General features: G+C 46.8%; 2 protein-coding genes across 8 annotated transcripts; one reads left to right on the top strand and one right to left on the bottom strand.

Annotated features, from left to right (window-relative positions):
• The first annotated feature begins 744 nt into the window (after positions 1–744).
• On the top strand, positions 745–18,869 carry cracd (capping protein inhibiting regulator of actin dynamics). Of its 5 annotated transcripts, none has more exons than XM_047587064.1 (9): positions 745–885; positions 12,429–12,600; positions 12,881–13,013; positions 13,102–13,257; positions 13,635–13,850; positions 13,958–16,601; positions 17,207–17,397; positions 17,477–17,639; positions 17,945–18,869. In XM_047587064.1, the coding sequence occupies exons 3-9, from the start codon at positions 12,972–12,974 to the stop codon at positions 18,103–18,105; spliced, it is 3,573 nt and encodes a 1,190-aa protein (XP_047443020.1). In that variant the 5' UTR covers positions 745–885; positions 12,429–12,600; positions 12,881–12,971; the 3' UTR covers positions 18,106–18,869. The 5 variants fall into 5 exon arrangements, with proteins under 5 accessions (XP_047443020.1, XP_047443019.1, XP_047443017.1 ...); XM_047587063.1 differs by having other exon boundaries at positions 818–888; XM_047587061.1 differs by lacking the exon at positions 745–885 and adding an exon at positions 3,643–4,102.
• On the bottom strand, positions 18,850–26,394 carry aasdh (aminoadipate-semialdehyde dehydrogenase). 3 transcript variants are annotated; one of them, XM_047587065.1, is made up of 14 exons: positions 26,027–26,394; positions 25,810–25,930; positions 25,057–25,355; positions 24,777–24,969; positions 24,450–24,691; positions 24,256–24,371; positions 23,997–24,169; positions 22,856–23,150; positions 22,668–22,780; positions 21,894–22,590; positions 21,659–21,822; positions 21,110–21,235; positions 20,744–20,875; positions 18,850–20,076 (listed from the first exon to the last, which is right to left on the bottom strand). In XM_047587065.1, the coding sequence occupies exons 1-14, from the start codon at positions 26,263–26,265 to the stop codon at positions 19,687–19,689; spliced, it is 3,300 nt and encodes a 1,099-aa protein (XP_047443021.1). In that variant the 5' UTR covers positions 26,266–26,394; the 3' UTR covers positions 18,850–19,686. The 3 variants fall into 3 exon arrangements, with proteins under 3 accessions (XP_047443021.1, XP_047443022.1, XP_047443023.1); XM_047587066.1 differs by having other exon boundaries at positions 24,256–24,362; XM_047587067.1 differs by lacking the exons at positions 18,850–20,076; positions 20,744–20,875 and having other exon boundaries at positions 21,166–21,292.
• Positions 26,395–26,670: the final 276 nt, after the last annotated feature.

The following is a 26,670-nucleotide window of genomic DNA, read 5'->3' as shown; positions in this document are numbered from 1 at the left end:
AATACAGCTGCTTTTGTTTTAGTTTGATTTATCTTTTTTTTTTCTTAACATTAAAGGGATCCCCAAATAACGAGTAAGCCACGATTTCTGGTTTTGACAAGGGACACTTAAACAATAGGACAAGTGGGAGTGGTAGGACATTTGCCAGAAGTGAAGACTATCTTTGTTTGACTTATGTCTTATATTCCAAATGCCCCATATTGTCTAATAATTCTGATATAAGTTTTGACATTGAAGAGACTAGATAGATTTTTTTTTCTGATCAACAATCCCAAACCCATAGAGTTTAATCACGTGGGCCAATTGATGTGTTTTTTTCTTTCTTAAAACATTTTATTTGATTAATTATCTGCAGACCAACTCCTCGAATAATTGACGAATACTTTCCAAATTTAAACAACAAAAACCCAAACATGACACTGCGATGCAGAAGCGAGGGTTAATAGGCTGCAGCATATGTTGACAGCTCCTCACACGGGAGACATGCGTATAGGGTTAAATAAACACGCTGCATGTTTTACCCTCGGGGTGGTTACGACGTTCCCATTCAGCTCCTCGCTCTTTAATAACTTCCGATGAGCTTACGTTACAGTAACGTGGATCTAACGTGTTTGGCGCTGCACCGTGCACCCCCCCAGCCATCGCTCGCCTTTCTCTCGCAGCCACACCCTCCCTCCTCCTCCTCCTCCTCCTCCTCCTCCGTCCTCCGTCCTCCGTCGTCTCTCACGCGTGCAGCTGTGCGGGGGCCGTCGCTTGGTGCGTGCGTGCGTGCGTCTCTCCCAGTCGGGCACCCGCAGCATCAGCAACACAAAAGGGTTCGGAGCCGCCGGAGCTGGCTTTACCTCAGCGCTGACTGGAAGGAGGCGCCGCGCTTCAAAAACAAAGGTGGTGGTGGCATTTTCTCATCTTATTCTTTATTAATATTTGCTCGCGGTCGGACGTTGATTGTCCATTTTCACGACGCTGATGACCTTGTCATCCGTAGCCCACCTCTCATTTCTCATTGACCTGCTCAGATCTTCTGCTCCATCCTTCCCATATGTATTATAGCCATGTGTGTGTGCGTGTGTGTGTGTGTGCTGTAAATGGGCTGGGACTCGCATTGCTCCGACTTGAAATGCGCAAACGCCGATGTCAACAGGCCAAAAAATTTGCGATCAATCGTTACTTCTCACCCCCTCCCAACTATATATATATATAAATATATATCAATTAAGCGCCATTTGGATGTGATCTGTGACAATATGTGAGAAAAGCAGAGGCCAGATTCTTTGTTCTCCGCGCGCCTTAAGGGTAGTCTGCAATTAATGGACTGTAATCCCGGTGCGGCAGTTTCTAATCTGCCATAAACGGTTACGTATGGATCGGTGCCTTTGGGTCTATGGTGGTGTGGTCTTTTTTTTTCACCGTAGCGATCCGTGTCTTTCTCCTGCTCCATACCTCCCCCTTAAAAGACATTCGGCTTGGAAACCATGCGCAGGCCATATGGTGCGGGCCTACATGTGCAAAATGGGAAACAAATGAAATTATGGATTTATTTTTCCTTTCTAACATTTGAATGCTTTTTAATCGATGCTACATTACTGTCATCGTCGGTCAGTCGTGGACCATGGTGCTGAGACGTAGCGGCGGGGAGGATGGATGGCAGTGTGCCAGGGATGAATTCACGGGGTGCTGATGCTGGGCTGCTGGTGTTGAGTAAACTGGTCTGCTTGTTGGTTGGCTGATTCTCCACCTGACCGACAGTCTGCTGTGGACTGTAGTAGTTATCGCACGGACCATTAGCTCAGTGTGCCATTCAGCTTCCTGCTTTGCTTAGAGAAACAGGCATCATCATCATCATCATCATCATCACCATCATCATCATCTGACTGGAGGTGTAAGTTACAGTTGTTAAGTAGTGATCAGCTTCACATCCATCCCTATTGTTTGGATTGTCAGTAAACAGTTTTCATGTCATCGACAGCCGAATGGTGACTAACTGCCTGCTTCTCCAGAGACATCTGCGGAGTGCCTGTGCAGTGCCAGACATCCATTTCATTTGAGTCATGCATTGCCCCCGTGACCCCAGATAAAACTGTGGCTTTGATTTTTATCACGGCGAGCCGGACAAGGCGCGCCTGAATCACTGTTTTCTCCGCGTTTAAATATCACTCAGTTTCGCCTCGACTTAGAATTGCCATTAGACAAACACAGAGCTAGAAACACCCGGCCTGTTGAAAGGAATACACATGCATCCAAAATGTTTAACCCGCCACTAAATGGACATGTGTTCAGAGTGGGATGCGTGGAGTGTTTGCTTGCTGCTTGTGGCTCAAGTTTGAATCACATCTGTAGACGTACTTCAAGGTTTTGCATGTGAAACAAGAAATTATTGGTTTGTCCTGCTTCATTGATATTATAAATAGTGAAAATGTTAAATTTATAAACACTAGTATTGTGTTTATGGGTTTTGCAAAGGACCTTATAAATGAAGCACACTTTTAACCATTAACTAGTGTACATTGCTCATATTATATTGATATTTGCATCATTATCTTGAAAGGGAAGAAACACTAGTATAATCACAGTCTCCCACTCAATCTCACGAGGACTGTCCTAATTATTCACTCTTGGGTGGTGCAAGTTATCATCAACTCCTCAGAAATTTACTCCCTGAATGAGGTCATTCCCGTTTAAATTGTCATGTCTTTTATTTTGCTAACATAGTTGAGGTATTTAGGTTGCCTAAATACCTCAACGCCTAGGTCGAGTTTGAAACCTCAAAGAATTTGTAAGTTTCATGCACTTTCCCCTCTTGCTCTTTATCCCATGAAACACCAATGCATAAATTTACATATTCTCATCCCAACTTGCTTACTTATTTTTTTTACGGTATGTCCACATCTCCAGGCATGTGTTCGCATTTCCATGGGAATTCTGAATGACTGTTTCAACACATGTCAAGTGCGGTGGCTGCTACGGGATCACTTAGAATAGCTGAGGGTGTTTGATCCCGGCCTCTTTTCAGAGAAAGTAGGGGTGATTAAGACTCTCTGCTCGCTCTTGGTGTGTGTGTGTGTGTGTGCGCGCTTGTGTGTGTGAATACATGTTTGTGCCGCTTTACCGTGGGGTTTCTTTTCGTACACATCGTCAGTCAGAGAGCAGTCTGTCTTTGAAGTGCCGTGCTGCTGAAATATAGGCGGCATCCAGGTTGGTAAAGCCCCATCATTACCATATCCCTGTGAGGCTGCAGTGTGATCCTGCCAAAACTGGAGAGTGAAGAGGAGGGGGTGTTGCCCTTATTACACAGTAACACTACGCCGATGCTCTCAGCCATTATGATTCAGATCAGATGCAGTTTAACCATAAAATGAGGGTCTTATTTAGTCCCATGGTGTTGACGCTGCCAGAGTACAGTCAAATGAGAATCTTTCCCCCCACGTTAGAAATGAACGTTTGCGTTCTGAGCCACTAAATAGTTTCACTGGTTGACCTGTGTGCATTGAACGCAGCTTAGGGTCAGACTAGATATTTGTGACTGTGTATTGTTATTAGGCAGCTGTGGTGCGCCACATTACAAAGCGTTATAATCACACATGTGCATACAGGATCGCTGTTAACCCACAATGAAAGCCTTTGTGTGCATCAGTCGGTGGAAATGATGAATGCCACTCTGTTCTCCTGCGCTGGGTATCTGGCGGGGAAACAAAGTGTCACTTTGTGCCTCCTCAGCACGGCACAGCAGCAGCACTAACAGACACAGGAGAACGCCCATCTCTCCTCGCTCGGCGCTCTCGCCACGACACGCCTCCTCCCCTCAGGACTGTACATGCACCCCTCTCCGACACACATGTGCGCCCGTGAGCCCGCGCCGACGTGAGCCTTCCCTTCCTTCCAGAGGGCTGCGCCTCGGAGGGGCAATCAAATTTTCATCGATACGAGATTGTCAAGGGGTGTTTACTGACTCGTTGTCCCGCACACCGACGCACATACACGCACACACAGTTAGGTCCTGGCTGGATCTGACACCTGACTCCAGGTAATGCCCTAGATCCACGGTGACAGCAGGCAGGTGGAACAGCCTCACAGATACCCTCGCGCACAGAGCGACTGCAGGACGGTAAGAGGGCATACTCATACACAGACCTAGCTTTAGATCTCAGCAGTAGCTTGTAGATTGGTTTTTAATCTAGTTTGCATTTTGTCCTTCAGTGTAGACAGCAGATCCGTCCGTCCGTGTTGAACCCACAAGGTGATTTAATGATGTATATCAATATTACTGTGCTCTTAGATTTCTGCTGTGAGTCGACTGTGAACATGAGTTGCTCAGTGTTTATGCTCAAGATGTAGAAGAAATGCTCTTTTTTGTTTGGACTCTTGAGCATCGGCGGTTAACTGTTAGCTAATGTGGAAAATATAACCACGGTCATGTGATACACGTGGCACGTGACCCTTAAATCCATTGTTTCATTACACGCAGGCTTTGGATATCTATACAGTGGACAAATTCCAAGAACACCTCGTTGTGTTTGCTTCATGCCTGGGTCACCTAAATGTGTTTTGTCTCGATGTCAGGTTTGTGGCTGATTCAGTCAGTCCACCACTTTGGTCCAGATTGAAATGTCTCAGGAACTTTGCACCTACAGGGTGAATCCTATTGAGTTTTCATGGAGCGTGCTCTTTAGGTTTACATGTTGAACGTGGTAAACACTATACCTGCTTAGTATCCGCATGTTGGCGTTGCGGTTGTGTTACTATGTTGGTGTTGGCATTTAACTCAAAGCACTACTGTGCACAGGTGCGTCCCCACAGAGCTTCATGTAGTCCCTTAAAGTCGGAACTTGAAAGCAACGGCCACCTACCGACAAGCTTGTACTTGTAGTGTAAATGTGGGGATAACTGGGCAGTTTCTCCAAGAACACATTCATGATAATGCCCTCTGTTGTTTACACAAAAAGAGACTAACACGTTCATGCTTATCCAATATGTTAAACCGATCTCAACTCCCCACAGGTGACCAATCACAACATGAGGCGGGTGTTAAATTCGGGTTGTCAGCTCCAGAAATGGCTGAACATGCACCTCTCTGACACTGGTCAGGTGTGGGGAGGTAGCTGCTACTGCACCATCTGACAAACCGTTCTGAAGTTGGCTTTATTATTATCATTATTATTGTTGTTATACCTCAGCTTTCCCCTAGGAGTAAGTGTTAGGTTTGCGACAGACACACTGGGGCTCTGGCTTCTTAGGACAAACTGCATCGTCGCATGTTGGTGCTTTGCATCCCTCTACACTGTGCAGTATGTGTGGTAGGAGTGTGACTGATGTGCTTAAAGGAGACTGTTAACGGCACTCAGCAGGTAGTTTGGTCATTCCATCCTCAAGCAATAATGCACAACAACAAGATAATACTGTTAAATACTGTGAATAAAAGCTCAAATTAGTTCACGAGTTTAGGTTGCAAATGATAAGAATGTATTTGTTGTAATTGCAGCTAGAATGTCACACAAACCCATGTGTTTCTGTTCCATTACTTGTCTTTCTAACTGTCTGTAAAGCAGCGCAGTGAGAGGTATGGAAGACAAGAAAGTTAATAGATGGTCCATATTTTCTACATGAGAAACATCCATCAGCAGGACTAATATTTGGCTGTTTGTCTCAATAACTTTCATCACGTCACAAACCAAAATTCTAGTGTCAAGTCTAAAAAGGATGAGATTCTCTTTTTGATTTTGATGCACATCAGTCAGACCACACTCTCCTGGATTCACTTATCATGTCCAGAACCCTTCAGATAAAAAAACATGACCTTGTAAACATGGTCTCCAAGTCTTGACCAGGTTTATTCGGTTTTTTTGTAGCAGAAACAGACAGAGCGGTTAGAGGTGAATAGCCTCTAGCCTTATTTTCCATATGTGGGAACACCCAAACATTTCTGCTGTAAAACAAGGGCACGTGTTCTCTGTCAATATCCTTGCGCACGTGAGCTTCCACTTTGTGCCACTCGGTGCGGCTGCTGTTGAAAACACAACCACACCAGGAGACCCAGAGCAGTGTTGGCGCATATGCGGGGTGTGAGCGAAGGCCCTGGCTGCTGCAAACACGTTACCATGGAAACCGGAGGCTGCCCAAACTTCAGAGAGCAGTGAAGAATGAGTTGGGACAGAGAGTTGGTGCTGATGAAGTCTAAGGTGATGACAGGGATGCACTGTAAATGTAACATATCTGTCGCCTCGCCTCATACATCCTGAAGATCACATTTATCCATTGGGAGGTGCTTCCCGACGTCACCCTCCATGTCATGTCACTGTGAATGCACATGATACTAACAGACCTAACAAACCCAAACCTGCTCTTTTGTCTCTGTCCTGTATTTACTTCACCATTTTCTCCCAAAGCCACCGCGGAGGCAGCGGCGACGTTCGTCTGGGTAATACAAGCTTTGTGCGAAAGGTGCAGATCGATGTTCCCTAAGGTTTTACTGCAGTGGTGCGCAGCCATCTCGGGCTGCGCCGCTGAAATAGGTAAACAGCTACTGTTAACGTTCGCCTGTCCGCTTTGTCAGCAAGCTACTTGTGCTGTGCGGCCACGGCCACTGCGACTCCGAGCCGCGCCATCGGGAACTCTGGCGGTAGTTGTCTGGCCGAGAGGATGTCAAGCTGCTGGGGTCGTAGGAAAGCGGCGAGACGCGGCATCGCCCTACGATGATGCAGCTGCGTTCTCGTCTCGTCATGTCCCTGCCGCTTCTGTAGAGCACATGGCTGCTCCCCGTGCTTCTCTCATCCCATCTCTGTCTGTCCTCCTTCTGCAGCAGCTGAACTCCGCGCAAACAGCAAAACAAAAGCTTGTCAGCGCAAGCAGACGCTCGCTCAACATTAGGACTGGCAGACAGACGACAAAAAAAGAGAATGCACAATATCTCTCTTTAGTCACATGCAGTCACACACACTCTGTCTGTGTTCACACACTCCCACTGCCAAACACGCTTGTTTGCTCCTTGTTCTGGACTGGCTGGAGTCACACGGGACAAAGAGTCTTTTTTTTTTTGGGGGGTCGAGACATTTCTGAGAGAGTCTGTCCTGCCCTGTCACCCTCAGGAAGGAAGCCCACGGCATGCTGATCCCACTGGAGATCCGGCCCTCTCAGTACTGTCTCTCACATGTTCTGAATTTCTGCTGCCAATCGGGGGGGCCTGTGGTTTCGCACAGCAACAACACACATTTCCGCCAACACTACGGAAAACCTCTGGCTCGGCCCGCACGTAGCCGGCAGGTGCCGGCCGCCTGATGCACCGGGTTTCAAGGTTCAGGAAGTGGTTCCGTGTCTTGGTTCCCTGGCAGTTCATGTTAATGAGAGCTCGCGTTTGTTCTCGTCGTAGATGTTTCATTGTGAGCGCGTCACCCTGCTGAGCTGTGTTCCATGTTCACGGCGGCCGCTAAAAGGGTCTATTTTTAACCTGAAATTTCGACGCGACCTGCATCTCAGACATGAATTGCCATTTGAGATGTACAGCTGACATTTTAGAATCACTATTTCTGCGCCAACAAGCTACAACAGAGCGGCCTCAGAGGGCTCTTAAAACAGCGGAGGCTTTATCACGCTGCAGGCAAGCCAGTCACCGAGAGTCCTTGTGCCCAGAGCTAACAAAGCCAACATTTTTGATGATAGCGGTAGAGGCGAGGGAGGGGAGGTGAGGGAGGGGGGAATGTTGAAGTCAAACTGCAGCCATGCTACGGTACAGTTCACGTTCTTGGGGCGCCTCTCATTCTCACGTGCCTCTTCTCCCTCGAGGTTGCTCCTTTTACCCCCTGCAGTTAAGCAAATAACAGCATCCCCGTGTTCACTTCCTTCTTCTCTCACCACAGCCAAGGTGTGCAGCAGCCATGGCAACGGACGCCACGGAAACTAACCATGACATGCGTTTAGAGGTAACCGAATCCAAAGGCCCAGGTAAATAGGAAAAGATGAGTGCTTTTACAGTCATCTTAAAGAGACAGTGCATTGAAGCTAATTAAACTGATCACATCACGAGGATGAGTTTAATGCTCGTTTTTTTTCCCCACTGTCTCTTGAAGAGCTGCATGGTGTGATGAGTTTGACCTGAGAGGAATGATTTACAGAAGCCTTTCCTTGTGGAGTGCTCTGTCCACGTGTCTCTGCCTTCTTTCATCATCTTTTTTCTAACGTTTCTTTGATCAGATTTATAATTTGATCACGGACCATTCAAAGTCCACGCTGCAAAGATTGAATCAGTTTGGGAAACACGGCCACGCATTACTCTTGAAACGACAAGGCTCTACACAAACAATAGAAAGCGTGCGGCATAAAAGCTTTGGAGAAAACTGACACCGCCGTATGTACAAAACTACAGCCCGCAACAGATTAGCACAGCATAGAGCTGCAGCCAGTCGCCACATAGCACGCCCTAATGTTTTAGTGGGGTTGTTTAAAACAACTTTTATTGTTATTTCAGCCAGCGGGGACCCCAGGTTCAGATAAAGATACACCTACCAGCCACAACATTATGACCACTGACAGGAGAAGTAAATAACATTGACCGCCTTGTTCTGCTGTGAAACGTTTGGACTTTGCATTCATTCATGTGGATGTTACTTAGACATGTATCACCCACCTAGACCAGACCAGGTACCCCCACCCCATAGTAATACCACTGCACTGCAGCCTGACACAGACAAAAAAGGTTTAGGAACAACATGGAAAACATGAAGAGCAGAAGCAAGTGTTGGCCTGGCCTCCAAATTCACTAGATCCCAAACTCGTCAAGTATCTGTGGGATGCGCTGGAATAAGCCTGATCCACAAAGGGACCCAAGGGCCCCGACTAGCAACGTTATGTTGGCAGACGCCACAGGACACCCTCAGAAGGTCCATGTCCATCTGCTGATGAGTCACAACTGTTTCAGAGGCACAAGGGGAGACCTGCACAGTGTTAGGGAGGTGGTCATAATGTTATGGCTGATCGGTGTAGTCATCAGTTCAAAAGTGTCCCACCCAAAATCTGTCACAGGGCAGATGAAAGGTCATCAAAAGGTTGCCACCTGGGGGCCATCTTTCTCAAATTTCTCATGGGGCCCGAACCAACAGCTTGGTCTGTCCTGTACTGTGCGCCCCTGATTTTAGCTCAGCATCGTTCTCCAAACCTCACTCTGCTGATTTCTTCTCACTGCTCTGACAATGTTTTTCGTCACATCAAGCTGTTTTCAGTGAAAAAGGCTCTAAGAGCCCACGCAGCTCTACCTACTCATCAGTAAACAGCCCGCTGACAGTTGGCAATAAGCTGGTAAACACATGGGAGCACTTATATTACCATTATTTCCCTCAGGGGAGGGATAAAAGGAGATAGAAATCTTTAAGAAACATCATAATCTCAAACTTACATAATCGTGTTATATGTTGATTAGATATCAGTCTTTATGCTAAACAAGATAAGATAAGCAAGCAGACCTCTGTCTGTAGCATCATTTTGAAGCTCGATGTGAGAGTGGTAAATATTTGCCAAAAAGATACAATACACAGTAATTACACAAAATCCATTCATTCATTTTGCAGCTCCCATAAATGTTATGACGCTGCTCTATCTTTTAGTTTTTCAAATGCAGCAGAACATGAAAGCAGTCCTCCTGCTGGTATTCTCAGCAGCTCTCAGCTCTCCAGTGTTAATTTACCTCCACCAGATGATCGACAACAACAATGAAAAAAACAACAACAAAAAAAACCTCACAAGTGCAGAGTAAAAAAAAAACAAAAAAAAAACACCCTACACTGCAAGCACACAAGAAGCAGGGATTAACCCATGTGTTGTGTTAAGTTGCCAGTTCTGTCGAGTGCTGTGGCTGAGTCGTCTTTTCTGCAGAAAAAAAAAATGTCCTGCCTGGTTTCACGCATGAGTGTGTGAGCGTGCCCTCGGCAGTGCATTATGGGCTTTGTAGCTCTGGATGGACGCTGATGCTGCAGGGAAACAGAACATCAGTCTCAACACAACATCAGTCACTGCACTTTAGTGGAGTGAAGGGGACCTACACAGTATTGAGCCTGTCATCGGTTTGATCAAGAACCACAGGAAAAAAAAACAAAAAAACAGCGGCACAAAGATTAAACATTTCAGTGACCTCTGATTATCACTCTGTAGCACGTCCCATCACCCCACAGATAATCCACAGATTAGTCAACAAACAAAACAATCTAATATCGTCCTTTTAATCAGTTGTTTAGGGCATCCAAACATGGAATTACACTGCATGTCTCAGTCCCATATGATTATCATACGTATAGACACAGTATATTTTATATTTGCCATGTCTGCATGGTAAACCTGAAGCTACAACCAGGATCCAGATAGCCTGCCTCTGCATTTAGACAGAATAGGATAAAAACTTTACCACAACCCCCCTACAGCGCTAGCAAAATCTGAAATGTGTTCAGAAACCGAGATCTAAAAAACAGCATGCTGTGGTTTTACTGGGGGAGCGGTGGGAGGGAGGGTTATATGCTGAACTAGTCATTGGTCACTGGAAGTGACATCTGGGGAATAACTTCTAGAAAATCCCACGTATTGTAAAACCACAACATGTTGTTTTTATGGTGTCTGTTGATTTTTTCGTATGGAAGGAATAACTTATTTATTGGGTTAATTACTGTTTGTTAGAGGTGCTGGTTGTCATAACATTTTTTTTTAATCCGCTGGTAAAAACCTCCCTAAAGCTTCTCTGCTTCACTTTATTCAAGTCACTCTACATTTTCAGGTTTGAATTTAATTGTCACTTAACACTAGCTAAATTAAGCTAATTTAAGCTAAGCGCTAAACTAAGCTAACGTTACGGTTAGCTTAGTGTAATGCTTATCTTAACTAAGCTAGTGCTAGTGTTAGCTTCATACATATAGTGGAGATATGGAGTGGTTTCAAGTGTTTTCAAAAATGTAACCAACTTATTTCCTAAATTGTCTAACTATTCCTTCAACAATAATAATTAGAGGAGGGTGGTTTGGGATTATGACTATTAACCGAGCAAACTGGTGTGAGTGTTTCAGCTAGAAGGTACGTAAATTGGTCAAATTAATGTGTGAAATACACCCCGAGACTGTCTGTGTAGCTGTATCACTGAGATGTTTACTGGTACTGTAGTACTGGTAGAGACAGTGACTGTTGACTTGGGGAAAGTGTCTGTAAAGATACTTCCCACACTTTTTGGCAGCATGTACGGCGTTTACATTTTCACATATCTCGTCTTTACTCTGGGCTTCGGGGTCAAGGAGTGTGGAAATTTAGTTTACTGTATCATTTCCCATGATGCCTCTCTCTTAGAGAGCAGCATGCGAGGTGAAATCCCACACCAGTTGCTACTTATAGCTCTGAAAGGGATACCCACAGAGCCCTGTGAAACGCCTGTCTGCACAGCGGTGTAGAGTAGCGTTGTAGCTCTGAAACCTCACCCACTTAGCTCGCCCACAAGTACACAGACACGACATTACAAATACACGGACAAAAGCAAAACACTCGGCCGGACATATTTACTGTACAGAGGCACACTCAAAATTGTTCTGGAGAATCTCCTAGAAGCATCCTCTGTTATGTTTAAATGAAGATGTCCGTTTGCAATTTTTAAATGCCACCGAGTCAAAAAGCCTCATCCGTGATCAGATGAACAGAGCGATGTTGGCGTGTTTACATGTGGGATTGTTTAGCTGAGAGTTCATAACTTCCTGGCACTGAGGATGATGAGGAAATGGAGATAACAGCTGAAAGTCCAAAGTTAATTTGTTGCTTTGGTTCAAGACTTCCTCATAAACCAGCCCCACCAGGGCTTTATCACAACTGCTGTGTTTATTACAGCTACTTTTGGCAACACATTGCTCCTTTATGGCTCTAATTTGACACAGCTGAAGGGATTAGTTCACTGACTCGAACATTAATGAGTTCGCCAGAGTGATAAGCTGTGATATGTGCTGTGTGAATGATTTTGAGTTTTGTTATTTTACTGAAGTACAGATCAATGTGCAATGAGCATTTGACATGAACTCTTGGAGCTGTGTGGAAAGTCGGGATGCTTTTGTGGACTTCTGTTCTCTCACAACCACTTGTGGATTTGTCTGTTTTCAGTCAGTAAATAAGGAATTCAGTGAATTTCTACTTCGTATTAATGCTGCTGTTGGTCCTTTGATTTTATGTGTGGTGTTGATCTTTTCCACTTCCTGTAAATACCAGTAAGTATGAACCCAGGAGCCAAGGTTTTCTTCTCATTCCATCTGCTGCTATGATTTCTTTTCTTTTCAGTCTGTCAATTGCGCTTCCTTTCCTACACACGCTCACACATTAAGACCACGCACACAGGCATCGCCCTGCCCTTTATCTTGCCGAGGGTGAGATATAAAGATTGATTATGCGATTGCATGCGGCTGTGGCTATCATCGATTCTCTTTTGCTGGCAGAGAGAAGGCGACAGGGCAAATTCCAGCCCTTCAGACGACTCTTTGGGAAGAAGAAGAAGAAAAGGGAGACGAAAGGGGGCTTTAATGGAGCAGAGTTAAAAGCGAGTTTTTCCACCGGGGAAGTCTGCAATGGAGTCATATCTGAAGACGAGGAGTCTAATCAAAATCTGAGGTCAGTACATTAAGTGTTTTACTTTAACGGAACATTTTCGCCGCCCGTTGAATTGCAAAACATGATCACACTGACCTTTATCCACGTAGTGAAGGTGGACATTTTTCAGTTCAAAAAAATTAAAGTTAATAAATGTAGTATAATAGTGTAAAGGTCCCTGCTCAGAAACACCTTAACAATAAAATGCCCAGCACACTGCGTGTATTTGTCATTTGGTTGTGTAAGGATAAATTAATGAGTGACAGAAATAGCATGCCGCACGCTCGCCCTTTTCCTGCAGGGAGTTGAATCCCGTCGGATCTCGAGCTCTCTCACACGACAGCATCTTTATCCCAGAGGAGCCGGTGGACGAGCCCGGTCTAGATCACAGCATGTCCCAGGAAAACGTGTCGGACAAAGTTAGGAACCTGCAGGTGCGCCTTACACACACAGGCATTATCATATCTCTTTGTTCCACAGACATATATTGCAGTCCTTTTTAATTGTTTGTTAACCACACAGCGGCAGATAGCACAAGGTATAAAGTTTGGCCAGAGGCCGCCTTCTCTGAGGAGGAGTGAAGGAGATGAGGGCAGTTCAGACGAAGAAGAGGTTCCCCGGAGCCCTCTGAAGGTTTTGGCCCAGGTAGAAGCCGAGCCACTGAAAGCAGAGCCACAGGTAATCCTAACAGACCCTAACATTATATAAATTTATTCTCATGGCTCATTGATTTTAAAACTTTAACCTGATTTCACACAGGAAAGTCTGTTTAAGGCTGCAAGAGTATTGTTGTTGTTGTATGAAGCCTTTAGTGGCTGGATGAATTCCTGAAGTGATGTCATTTTAATCAGCGTTGGCTGTTCCTGGAGACAAAGTTAAAAATATAAAAGACGTCTTGAGGTGTGGAGTTACATAATAATTGGCTGTGGAGTGGCATTATGTGTAACGTCGGCAGTACAGGTTCAGAAATGTCCACAATGTTCTTGGAGTACGATAACGAGACTGAGATCAGTTGTTCATTTGATATAAATAATGGTTCATTATTCTGGCAAAAGCAGGACCAGGGAGCCCAGCCCTCCGGACCACACAGCCCCCCAGCGAAGTCCCAGAGATCCAAGCGAGTTCTTTCACCCACCGGTACGATCGAGTCCGTCAACCTGGATGCGGTCCCGCAGTCGGTCCCGCGTCTGGACAACGCGGCTGCCAAACATAAACTCGCTGTCAAACCCAAAAACCAGAGGGTGTCCCGCAAGCACCGACGGTTCACACAGGTGAGCCATGCACTTCCACAAACGTTGAATATGCCGATTTTTATTTTCTTGTTGTCATTAAGAAGAAAAAAAAGAAAAAGAAAGTAAAAGGTCTTGTGTATTCTCAGGAACTCCAAGCGTTTACTATTCCTGATGTGGTGCAAGAGGACCTGGAGGCAGCAGGCGACTGGACAGATGATCAGCGCCGGGCATCTGATGAAGATGAAAGCTTCAAGAAACAGAGACTGCATGAGGAAGAGAAACTGGAGACGAAGAAGAAGAGAGAGCTGGAGGTGGAGGAGTCGATGAAGAAAGCAGAGGAGCAGACACTCCGTGAACTAGAAGAGGAGGGGTGTCGCAAGCAACAACAGGAAGAGGAAGAGAAGAGGAGGAGGGAAGAGGAGGACAGGAGGATCAGGGAAGAGAAAGAAAGAAGGCAGAGAGAGGAGGAAGAGTCGATGAGGATGGTGGAAGAGGAAAAAAGGATGCGAGAAGACGCCGAGCGCCGACAGCGGGAAGAGGAGGGGGAGAGTCAGCGACTGGAGGAGCAGAGGAGGAAAGAGGAAGAGGAAAGGGAGAGGCAAGAGGAGGAGGAAAGGATGAAGCAAGAGGAAAATGAGAGGTTGAAGCAAGAGGAAAGTAAGAGACAAGAGGAGGAGGAAAGGATGAAGCAGGAGGAAGAGGAAAAGAAGAGACGAGAGGAGGAAAGGTTGAAGCAAGAGGAAGAGGAAATGAAGAGACGAGAGGAGGAGGAAAGATTGAAGCAAGAGGAAGAGGAAAGGAAGAGACGAGAGGAGGAGGAAAGGTTGAAGCAAGAGGAAGAGGAAAGGAAGAGACGAGAGGAGGAGGAAAGGTTGAAGCAAGAGGAAGAGGAAACAAAGAGACGAGAGGAGGAGGAAAGGTTGAAGCAAGAGGAAGAGGAAAGGAAGAAACGAGAGGAGGAGGAGGAAAGGAGGAAGCAAGAGGAAGAGGCAAGGAAACAGCGGGAACTTCAGGCTGAGAAGAAGAGGAAGTTAAAACAGGAGAAAGAGGAGCGAAAGAAACAAGAGGAAGCAAATAAGCTGAGGGTGGAAGAGAAGGCGGAAAAGAAAAAAATGGCAGCAGAGGAGAGAATGAGAAAAGAGGAGGAGCAGAGGAGGATGTCGATGGAGGAGGCTGATGAGAGCTCTGACCCACAAGAGAGGAAGAGAAGAGCTGAGGAGCTGCGCTGGAAGGAGATGGAGGAGAGGCAGAGACCTTTCACTTTCAAAGTTTCTTCGGGGGAGAAGCAAATTCTGTTCCAGAAGGTCAACCTGACGCCTGTGACGCCGGCCTCCAGCCACCAGAGCGCCGCTACCCCTGATCAAAGAGAAGGAGCCAAGGCCTCCTCCTCCTCCGAAGGAGCAGACTCCCCCAACCTGCCAACATCTCCATATGTTCCACACACAGCCATCCTAGTGACAGGCGCTCAGCTCTGCGGGACGGCTGTCAATTTGGACCAGATCAAAGACACGGCTTGCAAGTCCCTGCTGGGTTTGGGAGAAGACCGAAAGGCCCAGGGAACACCCACAAAGAGCAAGACTTCTCCAGACCGCAAGTCTGGAAAAACCAAATCACTCAACGAGTCTGCGCTCACTACTGACCAGTCCAGCGCGGCCGTCCTTGCAGAGTGGGCGAGCATCCGGTCAAAGATTTTCAAGGGGGTCGAGGACGGGAAGTATGACGAGTATCCGGAACCGAGCAAGAACCAGTCCAGTGAGGACCAGCCTCCGTTTGGCCACACCAACCTCAGGAAGACCATGTCTGCCACCGCCAAGTTCTCCATCACTCCCGCGAAGAAGAAGTTTGGAGATTCAAACAGGAACTCTGAGGTGTTTGGGCCAGATGACAAGGAAACCAGAGAGGAAGCTCCATCGCCTGGTAGCCCCCCCGCGGCTTCTCCAGCTCCAGCCAGTAAACCTCAGAACAGGACAAGTAAAACCGTCCGCATCGCGGAAAGAGGGTCAGAGGAGTGTGTGTTCGCCAAAGACCTCCCCTCGTTCCTGGTTCCCAGTCCTGGATCCAAACTTGAGGGGGGAGAGTTGAAGAGCAGGGTCCAGATTGAGACCGAAGCGTCCGAAAGCAGAGGGGACGGAGAGGAGCGAGGTCAGGATGGTGAGGACAAGCCCTCTCCGTTTGGTATAAAGCTGAGGAGGACCAACTACTCTCTGCGATTTCACAGCGAACAGTCCACCGAGAAAAGGAAGAAGCGCTACAGCGCTGGGGACAGCTTTGACGGCGTCCCCTCCCCTCTCACCCCCATTGAGCCGGACTCTGACACCTCCTCAGTCTTTTCTGACAAGTCAAGTCCAGCGTCGCCTCAGAAGGAGGGCGCGGTCTGCAAGTACTTACACGCCTCCGCTTCCCCCGCTGTCTCCCGGGCCAAACCGGGCAAGTCTACCAGCCCCACTCCGCACAGCGAAGGTGACAAAGTGCTTTCAAGGCCACCGCTATACCGGAGACCAACGACATCAAGCAAACCCACAGTCCCAACACCTCCTCCATCGCCGCTACCTAAGCTAGGCCACTGTCCTCCCAGTGACGATGTGATCCAGAGGACAGGGGTTGCCGATTCATGCGGTCAGGATCAGGCGACCAGGAGCGAGGACAAATCTGCGGTGGCCCAGTTGCACAGGAGCAGCCACGGTCAGGTCCCAGGCGAAGAGGAGCCCAAGGAGAAGAAGTCCTTCTTCCCTTCCATTAACATCCCTTGGAGAGAGAAGGCCGACAGGAAGACAGAGCTCACCAGGAAAGGTCTGTGTCACTAACTTGTTAGTTAGCTGGAAAATACTCATTTTTAGAGACAAATGTTTGAACAGGTAGATCCACTGCAAAGCAAGGTGCAGTTACTAATACTAACCTCATGTCTGCATGGTAAATATGATGCATCAGGCAGTAGCTAGTTAGCTTAGCCTGACAAAAGACTGCAAACACAACCAAAAACATAAAAATAATACACTTATTTCCCCTTAGGTATTTGTGCAGATTTGTCAGGCACGCAACGAGTTAATTATGAGTTATGGCTGATCTCTTCACACAGGGTCATCGTAGCTGTTTCCCTTGTTGCCAGATTAAAGATAAGATAACCACCTTCTGACTATATTTAAGTGAACAGATAAAAGAGTGATGTCAGTCTTCTCACCCGACCCTTATCAGGAAAACAAAAACGTGCCCTTGCAGCCCTTTGTATCTTGAAGTTTAACACGTTTAATATTATATAAGGCTGGCTTGTTAAGTGAAAAGGATTTTGTATGAAAATGTATATCAAAGCAAGGAACCACTACTGAAGCCCTGGTGTTTTAGAGGCAGTGGTGTACTTAGAAGTAGATCTAACCCCGTGTGCACGTGTTTCCCTGCAGAGAAACCATCCCTTCAGAGCAGACACTCACTGGACAGTGCAAAGGTCCAGGAGAAAGAGGCTGGGCCTTTATGGATCACACTGGCCCTGCAGAAGCAGAAGGGCTTCCGGGAGCAGCAGCAGAGCCGTGAGGAGCGTCGTAGCCTAAGAGAGGCCAAACTGGCAGAAAAACAAAATAGAGACCGAGACAGTGTAAGTGCGCTAGATCACTCCTTTCTCCTGCCTCCTTACGATTTCCCTCCACTAAAGCTGCTGTCGTTCTCTTTACCAGGTTACACTGGTGAGTCCCACAGAGAGCAGAGGCAGCGGGAGCACCAGTCCTTCCTCTAAACCTCAGACACCAGAGGAGCTCAAGAGACCCGACACTCTCCTGGGACGATTTGATCGCAGAGACCACCTGAAAAAGGCCAACACTTTACCGAGCTCTGTTACTGGTAAGAAGCTGCGTGTACAACAGCGGAGGCAATGTTTTGCTGCCGAGCAGTCATAATTTGTCCAGCATGGATGAGATGAACTAGTGGCATAAAGTTGGTCTGGAAAGATCTACATCAGTACGGGTACGGGAGTTGTATTTGTCCACAGCACAATGGCTCACAACAAATTTGATTGAAAATATGTGATATTCTTACTTTAATTCTCCGTTACTAACAACACTAAACAAATAAAATGAATTAAAACATATATAAAAAAAGAAGTACACTAATTTGAAGTAACGTTTGTCCTCAATTTGTTATTTCAGTTGAGATTGCAGACTCTACTCCGTCGCCACCTGCTGTCAAGGAGGTGTCAAAGCGCTTCCCCTCCAGTGACTCTCCACAGGTGTCCACAGAGCCGGCGTGGCTGGCACTGGCCAAGCGGAAGGCCAAGGCCTGGAGCGACTGTCCTCAGATCATCAAATAACGTCCCACCCCAGCTCCACGCAGGACTCTGGCATCGCATCAAGACTGCACACTGCCCACGGACTCTGAAGCACCACCACCCCTCTCTTCCCTTCCCTCCAAAAACTCCACATCTAATGAAAACTCATCCCGACTGTGAAGCAAGTCTTTGTAACTCTCCACACACACACACACACACACACACACACACTGGCTGGTACTATTATCATGTTAAAGTGCGCTTCACATTCAAATATTCCGATACAATCGCACAGATATATGTAATAAGAATAAAATAAAAAAATCGTTGCAAGCATGCACATACTGTATACAAACTCTCAAAGTATATGTCCCCAAAAGACTGAGTCCTCAGCAGCCAATCACAGCCATGGCTGGCCATTGCAATAGCCAACGCTCCCTTTTTTCTTTTTTTTGTAGTCAATTGTGTCACCGTGGTTGTAAAGAATAAAATAAAATCACTATTGTAACACTTCTGTACTCATACAGGTGAAGCTCAGAGGTATGACAGTGTTTAATGGAGATGATAACTATCTGAATCGTGTTTTAAGGGCTACCAGTCAGAATAATAACCTAGCATGACCCTCCTGAACTTACTTCCGGACAATGACAATGATCAAGTGTTACAGGAATCTTCTTTGCCCTCCTTGGTATTATTTATGTAAAGCAGCAGATTGATCTTGAGTTGAGTCTATACTGTACCGTTTCTCTGAGCCTTGTCACATACAAAAGATGCCTTTTCCCCCCATTTGTTTTTTTTTTTTTTTTAAACTCATACTGGAAACCTTAACATAACAATACTCACTGTGTCCGTGATGACTGTGATAGCTGCCCAAGAAGCTATTGGACAATTTTGCCATTAGAAAATAACAGAATCTGTCATCGTCACACACGGTGGGTGCACCTAAACACAGCACTGAAGACCACAAGTGTTACCGGGCATTTACGGTGAGCTGCACATCACCCTCACAGCGGAGTGATGACCTGAATACTTTGCTTTGCTTATGGAGGCAGATGCAACACTTGCTTGCTGTTACCTACGATTCTCGTCCTCCACTTGTGTTTGTAGGACATCACTTCCTCTTAAATGTGATATGATCTTACATACAGTAAGCATTTCCACTATGAAAAAAAAACTAAAAGAAAAAAACAAAAAAAAAAAACATTCTAATTTCCTGCCACTCACGTAATGACCTGTATGTATGTAAGTATGTACTGTATGTAAGTCAAAGGCGTTTCTGAGCTTCGGTCAGAAAGAGGCTGAGTCACTTTGTCATTTTGTTTCTAACTTTGGTCGTGCACAATAGTGTAGTGTACGCAGTGTTATATGTAACAAAAAAAAAAAATGTTTGGTATCATTTGCACTTTTTTGTCCCACTTAGAGATATTCATGAGAAAATTCTTAAAGAGAAACAAAATGTTATGAATAATGTAAATTAAATACTGATGTCTGAACCACGGGACTGTGAGCTCATTATTTCCCTGTTCTACTTCTTAAACCTTAATTAAAACCCAATTTCCCAAAGCACACTCCCTGCTCTGACACAGAAACAGTGTTTATTATAAAATGCATTAAAAAATCCTTCTACGTTTCCTCTTGGACGGTGAGCTGTAAACAGTACACATAGTCATTGCGACACCCGACTACCAGAGACCGCTCCCAGACCACTGGGGACGAGAACAGCTCCCCGGGCAGGGAGTGCGAGGCCACCTTTCGTCCGTCTTGCCCGTCCAGGATCCAGACTGCGCCGTCCGTGGAGGCCAGGGCCACCAGTGCCCCCCTCCAGCCCACGGCGGACCCGTCGAACACGCACGGGGCGGCGTACACCTTCCCCGTGGTGTGAAAAGTCCAAACTACAGACCCGTCTGCACAGTTCAGGCAGTACAGGTGGCCGTCGTGCGAGCCGCACAGCAGCCTCTGCTGTGCGACGCACGGAGACGAGAAGACGGGCCCCTTTGTTAAAAACTCCCACAGCTGCAGAGAAACACAACAACACACAACGCTGAAGGATTTTTACAACTACTTCGGCTTGGGGCTCACCACAGAATCTAATTTTGCAAAAGTCGTAATTCTTAGGATTTCAGTCCTAGTTGAAATGCGGTCACTGCTGAGGTTTAATAATTTAAAGGGGAACAACTTGTCATGCAGCAGCTGTGTGGTCAGAAATGGAGGGGAAGGGGTGCAGGCTGGATAAAGCAGATGTTGAAACCCCTGTTAAAAACAGCAGGTTAGTGCGATGTGAAAATAAACATACTGGAACTGTTGAACTATTCATGTAAAAAGGGACCTATTCAATCCCACTGAAATACAAAGTGACACATTTCAAAGAACAAATATCCCCTAACTAACATGCTGTTTTAACAGGGCTGTGTAGACTCTGTGTGTTTTATATTTCCTTTACTTGCACTGTCAGAATAAGGGACAATTTGGGGATTAAGTGCTTGCTCAAGGCACATCAGCCATGGATGCCAACCTGCTACCGCTTACATTCACTGCGTAAAGGTGTAGAAGAGGTACGTCCGAAACAGTGGAGCTGTTATAAATGAGGCTTTCTCACAAAGTTTTCCGTTCCTTTGCTTTGTAACTCATAACATCAAACCATCGCCAGATCAAGTTTTGGAACACAGAGTTTGATCCTCACCAGCTCCCCCGTGTCGCTGAAGCAGCAGATGTTTCCGTCCACTGAGCCGATCACGACGCGATCAGACGAGCAGTTTGGGGACGAGAAGAAAGGCACGTCCCTGCGGTAAGACCACAACACGTCTCCGCTGTCCTGGAGGACACAAACAAGATTTTCATGAAGACAAAAAAAAAAAGCGTCCAATGTCATTTCTTTCACCGGCCTTCACCGGCTCCAACGCTGACCAAAGATCACAGTCAAAGATATTCATGTGAAACTAAAGATTTCAGCCAACTTTTACTTGTGGCCGGTAGCAGCAGAAATCTGAAGAGTAGCTCTCCCTGTCCAACAGTGATCAACCCCTCTGATGTTAAATCCTTCACTCACAAGGTTGAGACAGAGCAGGCGTCCTCCCAGCGTGGCCACGTACAGCCGTCTGAGGGACGGGTCAAGGTGTGGAGAGGAGAACACAGCTCCGCCGCCGCAGTGACGCTTCCAGATACACTGTTGAATCTGAAACCACGACAAACAGCCTTCACCTCATCTCTGTCAACTTTAACTCTATCAGCCCTGTAAGAAAAGTTTTATCACTAACACACAGTGACTGACGAATAGGCACAACCAACACTTGATATCAAAGGGTACAACTACTGCATACAGCAGGACTCTTCAACGTTTTCAGGCCAAGGAAAAGTATGAAGAGTGACAGTACAGCATGCAGCAAAGACAACAGGTTCTGTTCCAGCTGCCTTTTGCTACATGTTGTACTGAAGTTTACGGGTCACCCGTTCAACAAAGTGAGGAACAGGAACTGGTCATAATCTTGTGGCTGATCAGTGTTTAACTCAATATAAAAAGCTTGTGTTGTTGCAGAGAATCCACTGTAAACAGACTTTAGTAAAAACTGAAGCTACAAATTCTCTGAATCGCACCGACCTGTGGGTCCAGGGCGTAAACGTGTCCATCATGGGAGCCCACCACCATCAGTCCACTGAGGGGATCCACAGCAGGACAGCTCTTCACGGCGTCTCCGGTCTCAAACGTCCACCGTGTCTCACCAGATTCAGCGCACAAGAAATACACGCGGCCGTCGTAACAACCTGGGAGAGAAAAACTCGGTGGTAACCCAAATGAGTCGACGGCAACTGAGGGGAGGAGGGCGGACACTGACCTACGACGACGAGAGAACCGCAGCGGGACACGGCAGCCGAGGCCTCGAGCCTGTCCCCGAGGACTCGCTCCCACCGGAGGCTCCCGGTGAGCAGGTCTAAAGCCTGGATCCTGTGGGAGTGGGAGCCGATGAACACCGTGGCTCTGCTCGCGTCCGACCTCTGATCTGTTCTGCCCTGGACTAGAAGCACCGGGGACGCGTCCACGCACCTGCCTGTATCTGAGGACCAGCTCAGACTGAGGCCCACGTTAACGTTGACTCTGCTGCAGTCGTTCTGTTGGCTAACCTCCAAGTTTTTGCTATTCTCTGTTTCCCTGATGTTCATCTCTAACACGTGACCAGCTCTTCTTATAACCCTAACAGGCCGCCTCTCCGCCTGCGGCCCTTCGGCTGATCCGGAGCGTTTTCGCTCTCTCTTCGGGGGAACCTCAGAGGGAGACCCGGGGTGTCGTCTCTTTGCTTCGGGCGGCGACGAGGGCCTGTTTTCGGGCGGCAGCATCGACGTTGCTCTGGTGATGTGGCGCAGGACATCGGAGAAGGTCCCATCGAGTATGATCTCCAAAAGCTCCGCTGAGCTCCCTCCCACAGCGGTGAGGACATCTTCAGTGAGAGTCAGCGCCTTCAGAGAATCTCCTCCACTGAACAGGAAGTTGGATTCCTCATCGATGGTCGCATCTCCAGCGATGCCTAAAGCTTCCTGTTGATAAACGGTTCAGAATATTGAGTTTGAACATACATGGCCAACAAAGTACGTAAACGTGGAGGTGGACCCACCTGCCACAGAGCCTTAAGAGTTTGCTTGAGTTTCTTCTCATCTGCCTGTGACGACTTCAAACACCGCCTCTGTCTTTCATACGTTCTCATGAGCGCCTCCATGTCTACTTTGCCTGCCGAACATTTCAAACGTTAGCGGCTGAAAGGGTGGGCGAGCAATGCTGCGTCTCCTCGGGAGTGACTCTCACCGTGAGGAGTCAGGCATAAAGCCGGAACGAGCACCAGCGTGTCGGGAACGCTGTGAGAGGGCAGGAGCACGGACAGACGCCTCAGAATGAGCCCCTTCAGGTCTCCCTCCGCTCCGGCCGTCTCCTCCGGGCGCGGCTTAACAGAAGAAGGTAAGGCCTCTCGCACCCGCGCTGATGAGGAGGCAGAATCCGCAATGTGGCCTCCAGGAGGGGAGGCCACGACGAAGGCGAGAAGTCGGAGGCCTTCGTGCAGACCCACAGCGCAGCCCTCCACCTCAGGCAGACTCAGCACGAGCTGGAGGAGAAGAGATGAAGTCAGCACAAAACTATTCTAGACGAGTAATTTGAAGTTTGAGATGAGACATCTTTACGATATAAATCCATTTAGCCCCTAGTTACTAGTTACTCATCAGTTCCTCCTCTTTTCTCTTGATTTTCATTTATTTTATTTTAGTACTGATGGAAAATATATAATCTATTTAAAAAGCTCCACTTTAGCACAGATAAAGTATAGGCCCATGTATTAAATGAACCTACTCAATATAATGACAAATGTGTTAAGAACTACCACCCAACTACGCCATAAGGACCGTTTTAGCTTCTTGCAGCTCATTGTTTTGGTTTTACTCTTTACACTACTCTATTAGCGTCCTTAACAGCTTTTAGTACATTTTGAATTCACATCTGGAAACAATAAATGTGTAAACAGGCCGCTGTCTGCAAACATGAAGGACAACTTCTGGATTTATTTAATCACAGAAGTTCAAAAACAAACAGGAAATGAGGTTGCCGCTAAGTGCGCAGGTGTAGCTCTTCACTGATGCAGTGTGTTTATAATTAACCGCTTACAAGAGGGAGGAGGAAGGAGAAGACTGAGAAACATCTACTGGACCTTCACACTTATGGTGGTGAAGATAAAAGAAATTGTTTAATAACTGACTGAGATTATGATGGAGATGCAGATGGAGAGTTTCCACCTGACAACACTGCCTTCGGTGTATAAAAATACACACGTTGTGTTCATCTGTGGGTTTTTTGAGCCTACATGAGGCTGAAGAGGATTTAATTTAATAAAAGCCTGAACGTGTACGTAAAAAGCCTGATTGCCTTCTTGTCCAGATGTGCACATCAAACATCTTACTTGCTGCAAGGCGTCCAGGTTCACTCGCTTTCCGTGACGTTTAATCACTCTGTCTCTCCGTCCCAGGTAGTACAGCTGCTCGTCTTCAACATTCACCCAGTCTCCAGTCGCTCTCATCGTCCCGGGGGTGACAGCGTCCTCATCGTCCAGGAGACACACCCTGTCCTCTCCCCCTGCACCAAGGAGCGTATAGATCTGTATGGATTTTGCTCACCTCAGCCTGAGTCATCTGGGGCGAACGCTCTAAATTCTCTCCCACCTATGAACACCTGTCCTTCACCCTCCGTAATGGCGCAACCACGTTCGTCTCGGACTTCCACTACGGTGTCCATCAGAGGAGTCCCGAGGGGCACGGAGGACACCGTGCTGCAAAGCCTGCAATGTTAAATATCTGCAGCTGGTTCAAAACCAAAAAGCAGAAGTCATGAACACTTTTAAACGGGGAATACTCACGGGCTCGTGGACTGCAACAGAGACTCTGGTATCCTGTAGCAGCAGGCCCAGCAGGAAACCTCCGTGATGCCGTAGATATTGTAGATGTGTGTTTTATTGTCCTCGTGCTTCCAGCTCCTCAGCAGAGCTGGTGACGGGCAGGCTTCTCCACCCAGAGCCAGGAGACGCAGTGAGGAGGAGGACGACAGCACGGCCTCCTGTAGAATGCGATGGCCGAAGCGCAGCAGCAGAGTGGGTGTGACCTGAGGAAATATGAAAATAGCACATTGCTCATGAAGAGGTGGCTCTCTGAGTCTGAGGCACCAGCTCCAACGAGTGAACACTTGCCTGCAGGACGGTTGTCCGGTGATCCTTGAACAACAGCCGGGCCAGCCGATTGGGCATTTTCTTGACGACGGCGGGGGCAATGAGGAGCCGAGCCCCGGACGACAAGGCTAGAAAAATATCCACCACAGAGGGGTCGAAGGTTAAAGGGGAAGCGAGGAAAACCACGTCGTCCTCTCTCATCTGAAACAAAGACCTGAGCAGACAGAGACAATTTATTTTAACATATGCGATTGAAAAAGTTCTGGAGCTGAATAATAAACCAAGAAATATCCGTGTTCACCTCAGATGGAGTATGTTGGGGAGAATACACTTGTGCGGTACCCTCACAGTCTTTGGAAGACCTGTGGTCCCAGATGTGTGTAGCACATACGCCAAGTCTCTGCGCCCTGCGCACTTTTCAAACACAGCTGTGTCAGCACAGACATCAGCATCCTCTCCTCTCTGAGCTCCGGTCTGCTTGGTTCCTCGTTCGTTATCGGTAGCTGGCGGCGGCTCGATTTGGAGCAAGGTCAGTTTGAACTTGGGCAACTCCACGCGCACCTCCACAGTTACGTGTTCGATGAGAGCTATCTGGAATTGCTTCGCATAGGATGAGAAAGAAAAGACATCGGTTTAAATAATCACAGAAATTCTTTAATTCATTCTTTAACAGTCTACAAAGTCACATGAATACTAGATAAATACATTTATATAGTTTCTGCAAAGATGCAGTGATAGGACCAACAAAAGGTTAGTTTGATTAATATCTGTGTACTCAAACCTAAAATTTCTTCGCAGATTATTAAGACATGGTGCATTTGCATGTCTTTTTTAAAAACAATAAAGGGATGTAAGTGGTTTAATACTAGAGCCTTATTAATAAATTAATTATTTATTATTAATATTTTATAATGGGCACACAGTTATGTGATAAGAAATTCACCTGACCAGTCCTTAAATGAGAGACGATCCATAAAGCTTTCAAAAACTATGACTATTTTGGGTATATTTTTAGAGTTTATCAGCAGATGAAGTATGGAAATAACAAATTAACCTGGAGGAGGTCAGTCTTTACAGCACAGTATCTGAGGCCGCACTGGGTCATGACTCTGGCAGACAGAAGTCCTGGCGCTTCTGGGTCCAGCGGGACATAAGCAGCAGCAGACTGCAGGATCCTGGCAAACAACACAACGTCATTCAATAATTGTGAAGTGTTATGGCAGAAGTCCACTCCCTCGCATGCAGACGCAGTGTGTTTACGATGATCTCACCCCAGAATCCAGACAGGTGTGAGCAAATCATCGCCGCAACACAGCCCGATGACGCCGTTGTTGTTGTCACAGTTTTCCCGCAAAACGTGAGAGAGTTCAGCGGCAAGTTCAACCAAATCTCTGAATTTCAGAGTCAGCGGGCTTCCAGACGAGGAGCCGCTGTCATATGTCACGGCCACTCTGTCAGGGTGTAGGGAGGCAGCGGTGGAGACCAGATCCTGAAGGGTCCGAGCGGCCATAATGACGAGCCGTTCACTGACCGGCCGCTCTTTCACTGTCGGTGCCGATTCGAGACAAAACGATTCGAGACATAGGCCTAATACAATTCAAATGTCACACGCCCCGCGCGAAACGAGTTTTGTTTACCTCCTGACGTACCATGTTTGTCGAGTAAAGATGACGCACTGCTAGAATATGACGTCTAACTAATGGCTACTTTAGGCACTCTCCTGACGCTCGTCCACTCCAGCATCTGAAAATCTTCGCTCGTCATAGTGACAGAAAAATAAATAAAACAAACGACAAAGCATTTTAAACTATTTAGGCTTATGGGCTTGTTTAAAATAAAGCTGTGTATTAATACAAATACAACATGCTCCAAACGTTTGTGGCCTGTTTTAACTATTATTATTAATAGTTAATAG

The sequence above is a fragment of the Mugil cephalus genome, chromosome 6, assembly GCF_022458985.1.
Source record: "Mugil cephalus isolate CIBA_MC_2020 chromosome 6, CIBA_Mcephalus_1.1, whole genome shotgun sequence".
Classification (NCBI taxonomy): domain Eukaryota; kingdom Metazoa; phylum Chordata; class Actinopteri; order Mugiliformes; family Mugilidae; genus Mugil; species Mugil cephalus.
The sequence above is the reverse complement of the archived record's forward strand: the minus strand, read 5'-3'. Positions and strand labels throughout refer to the sequence as shown.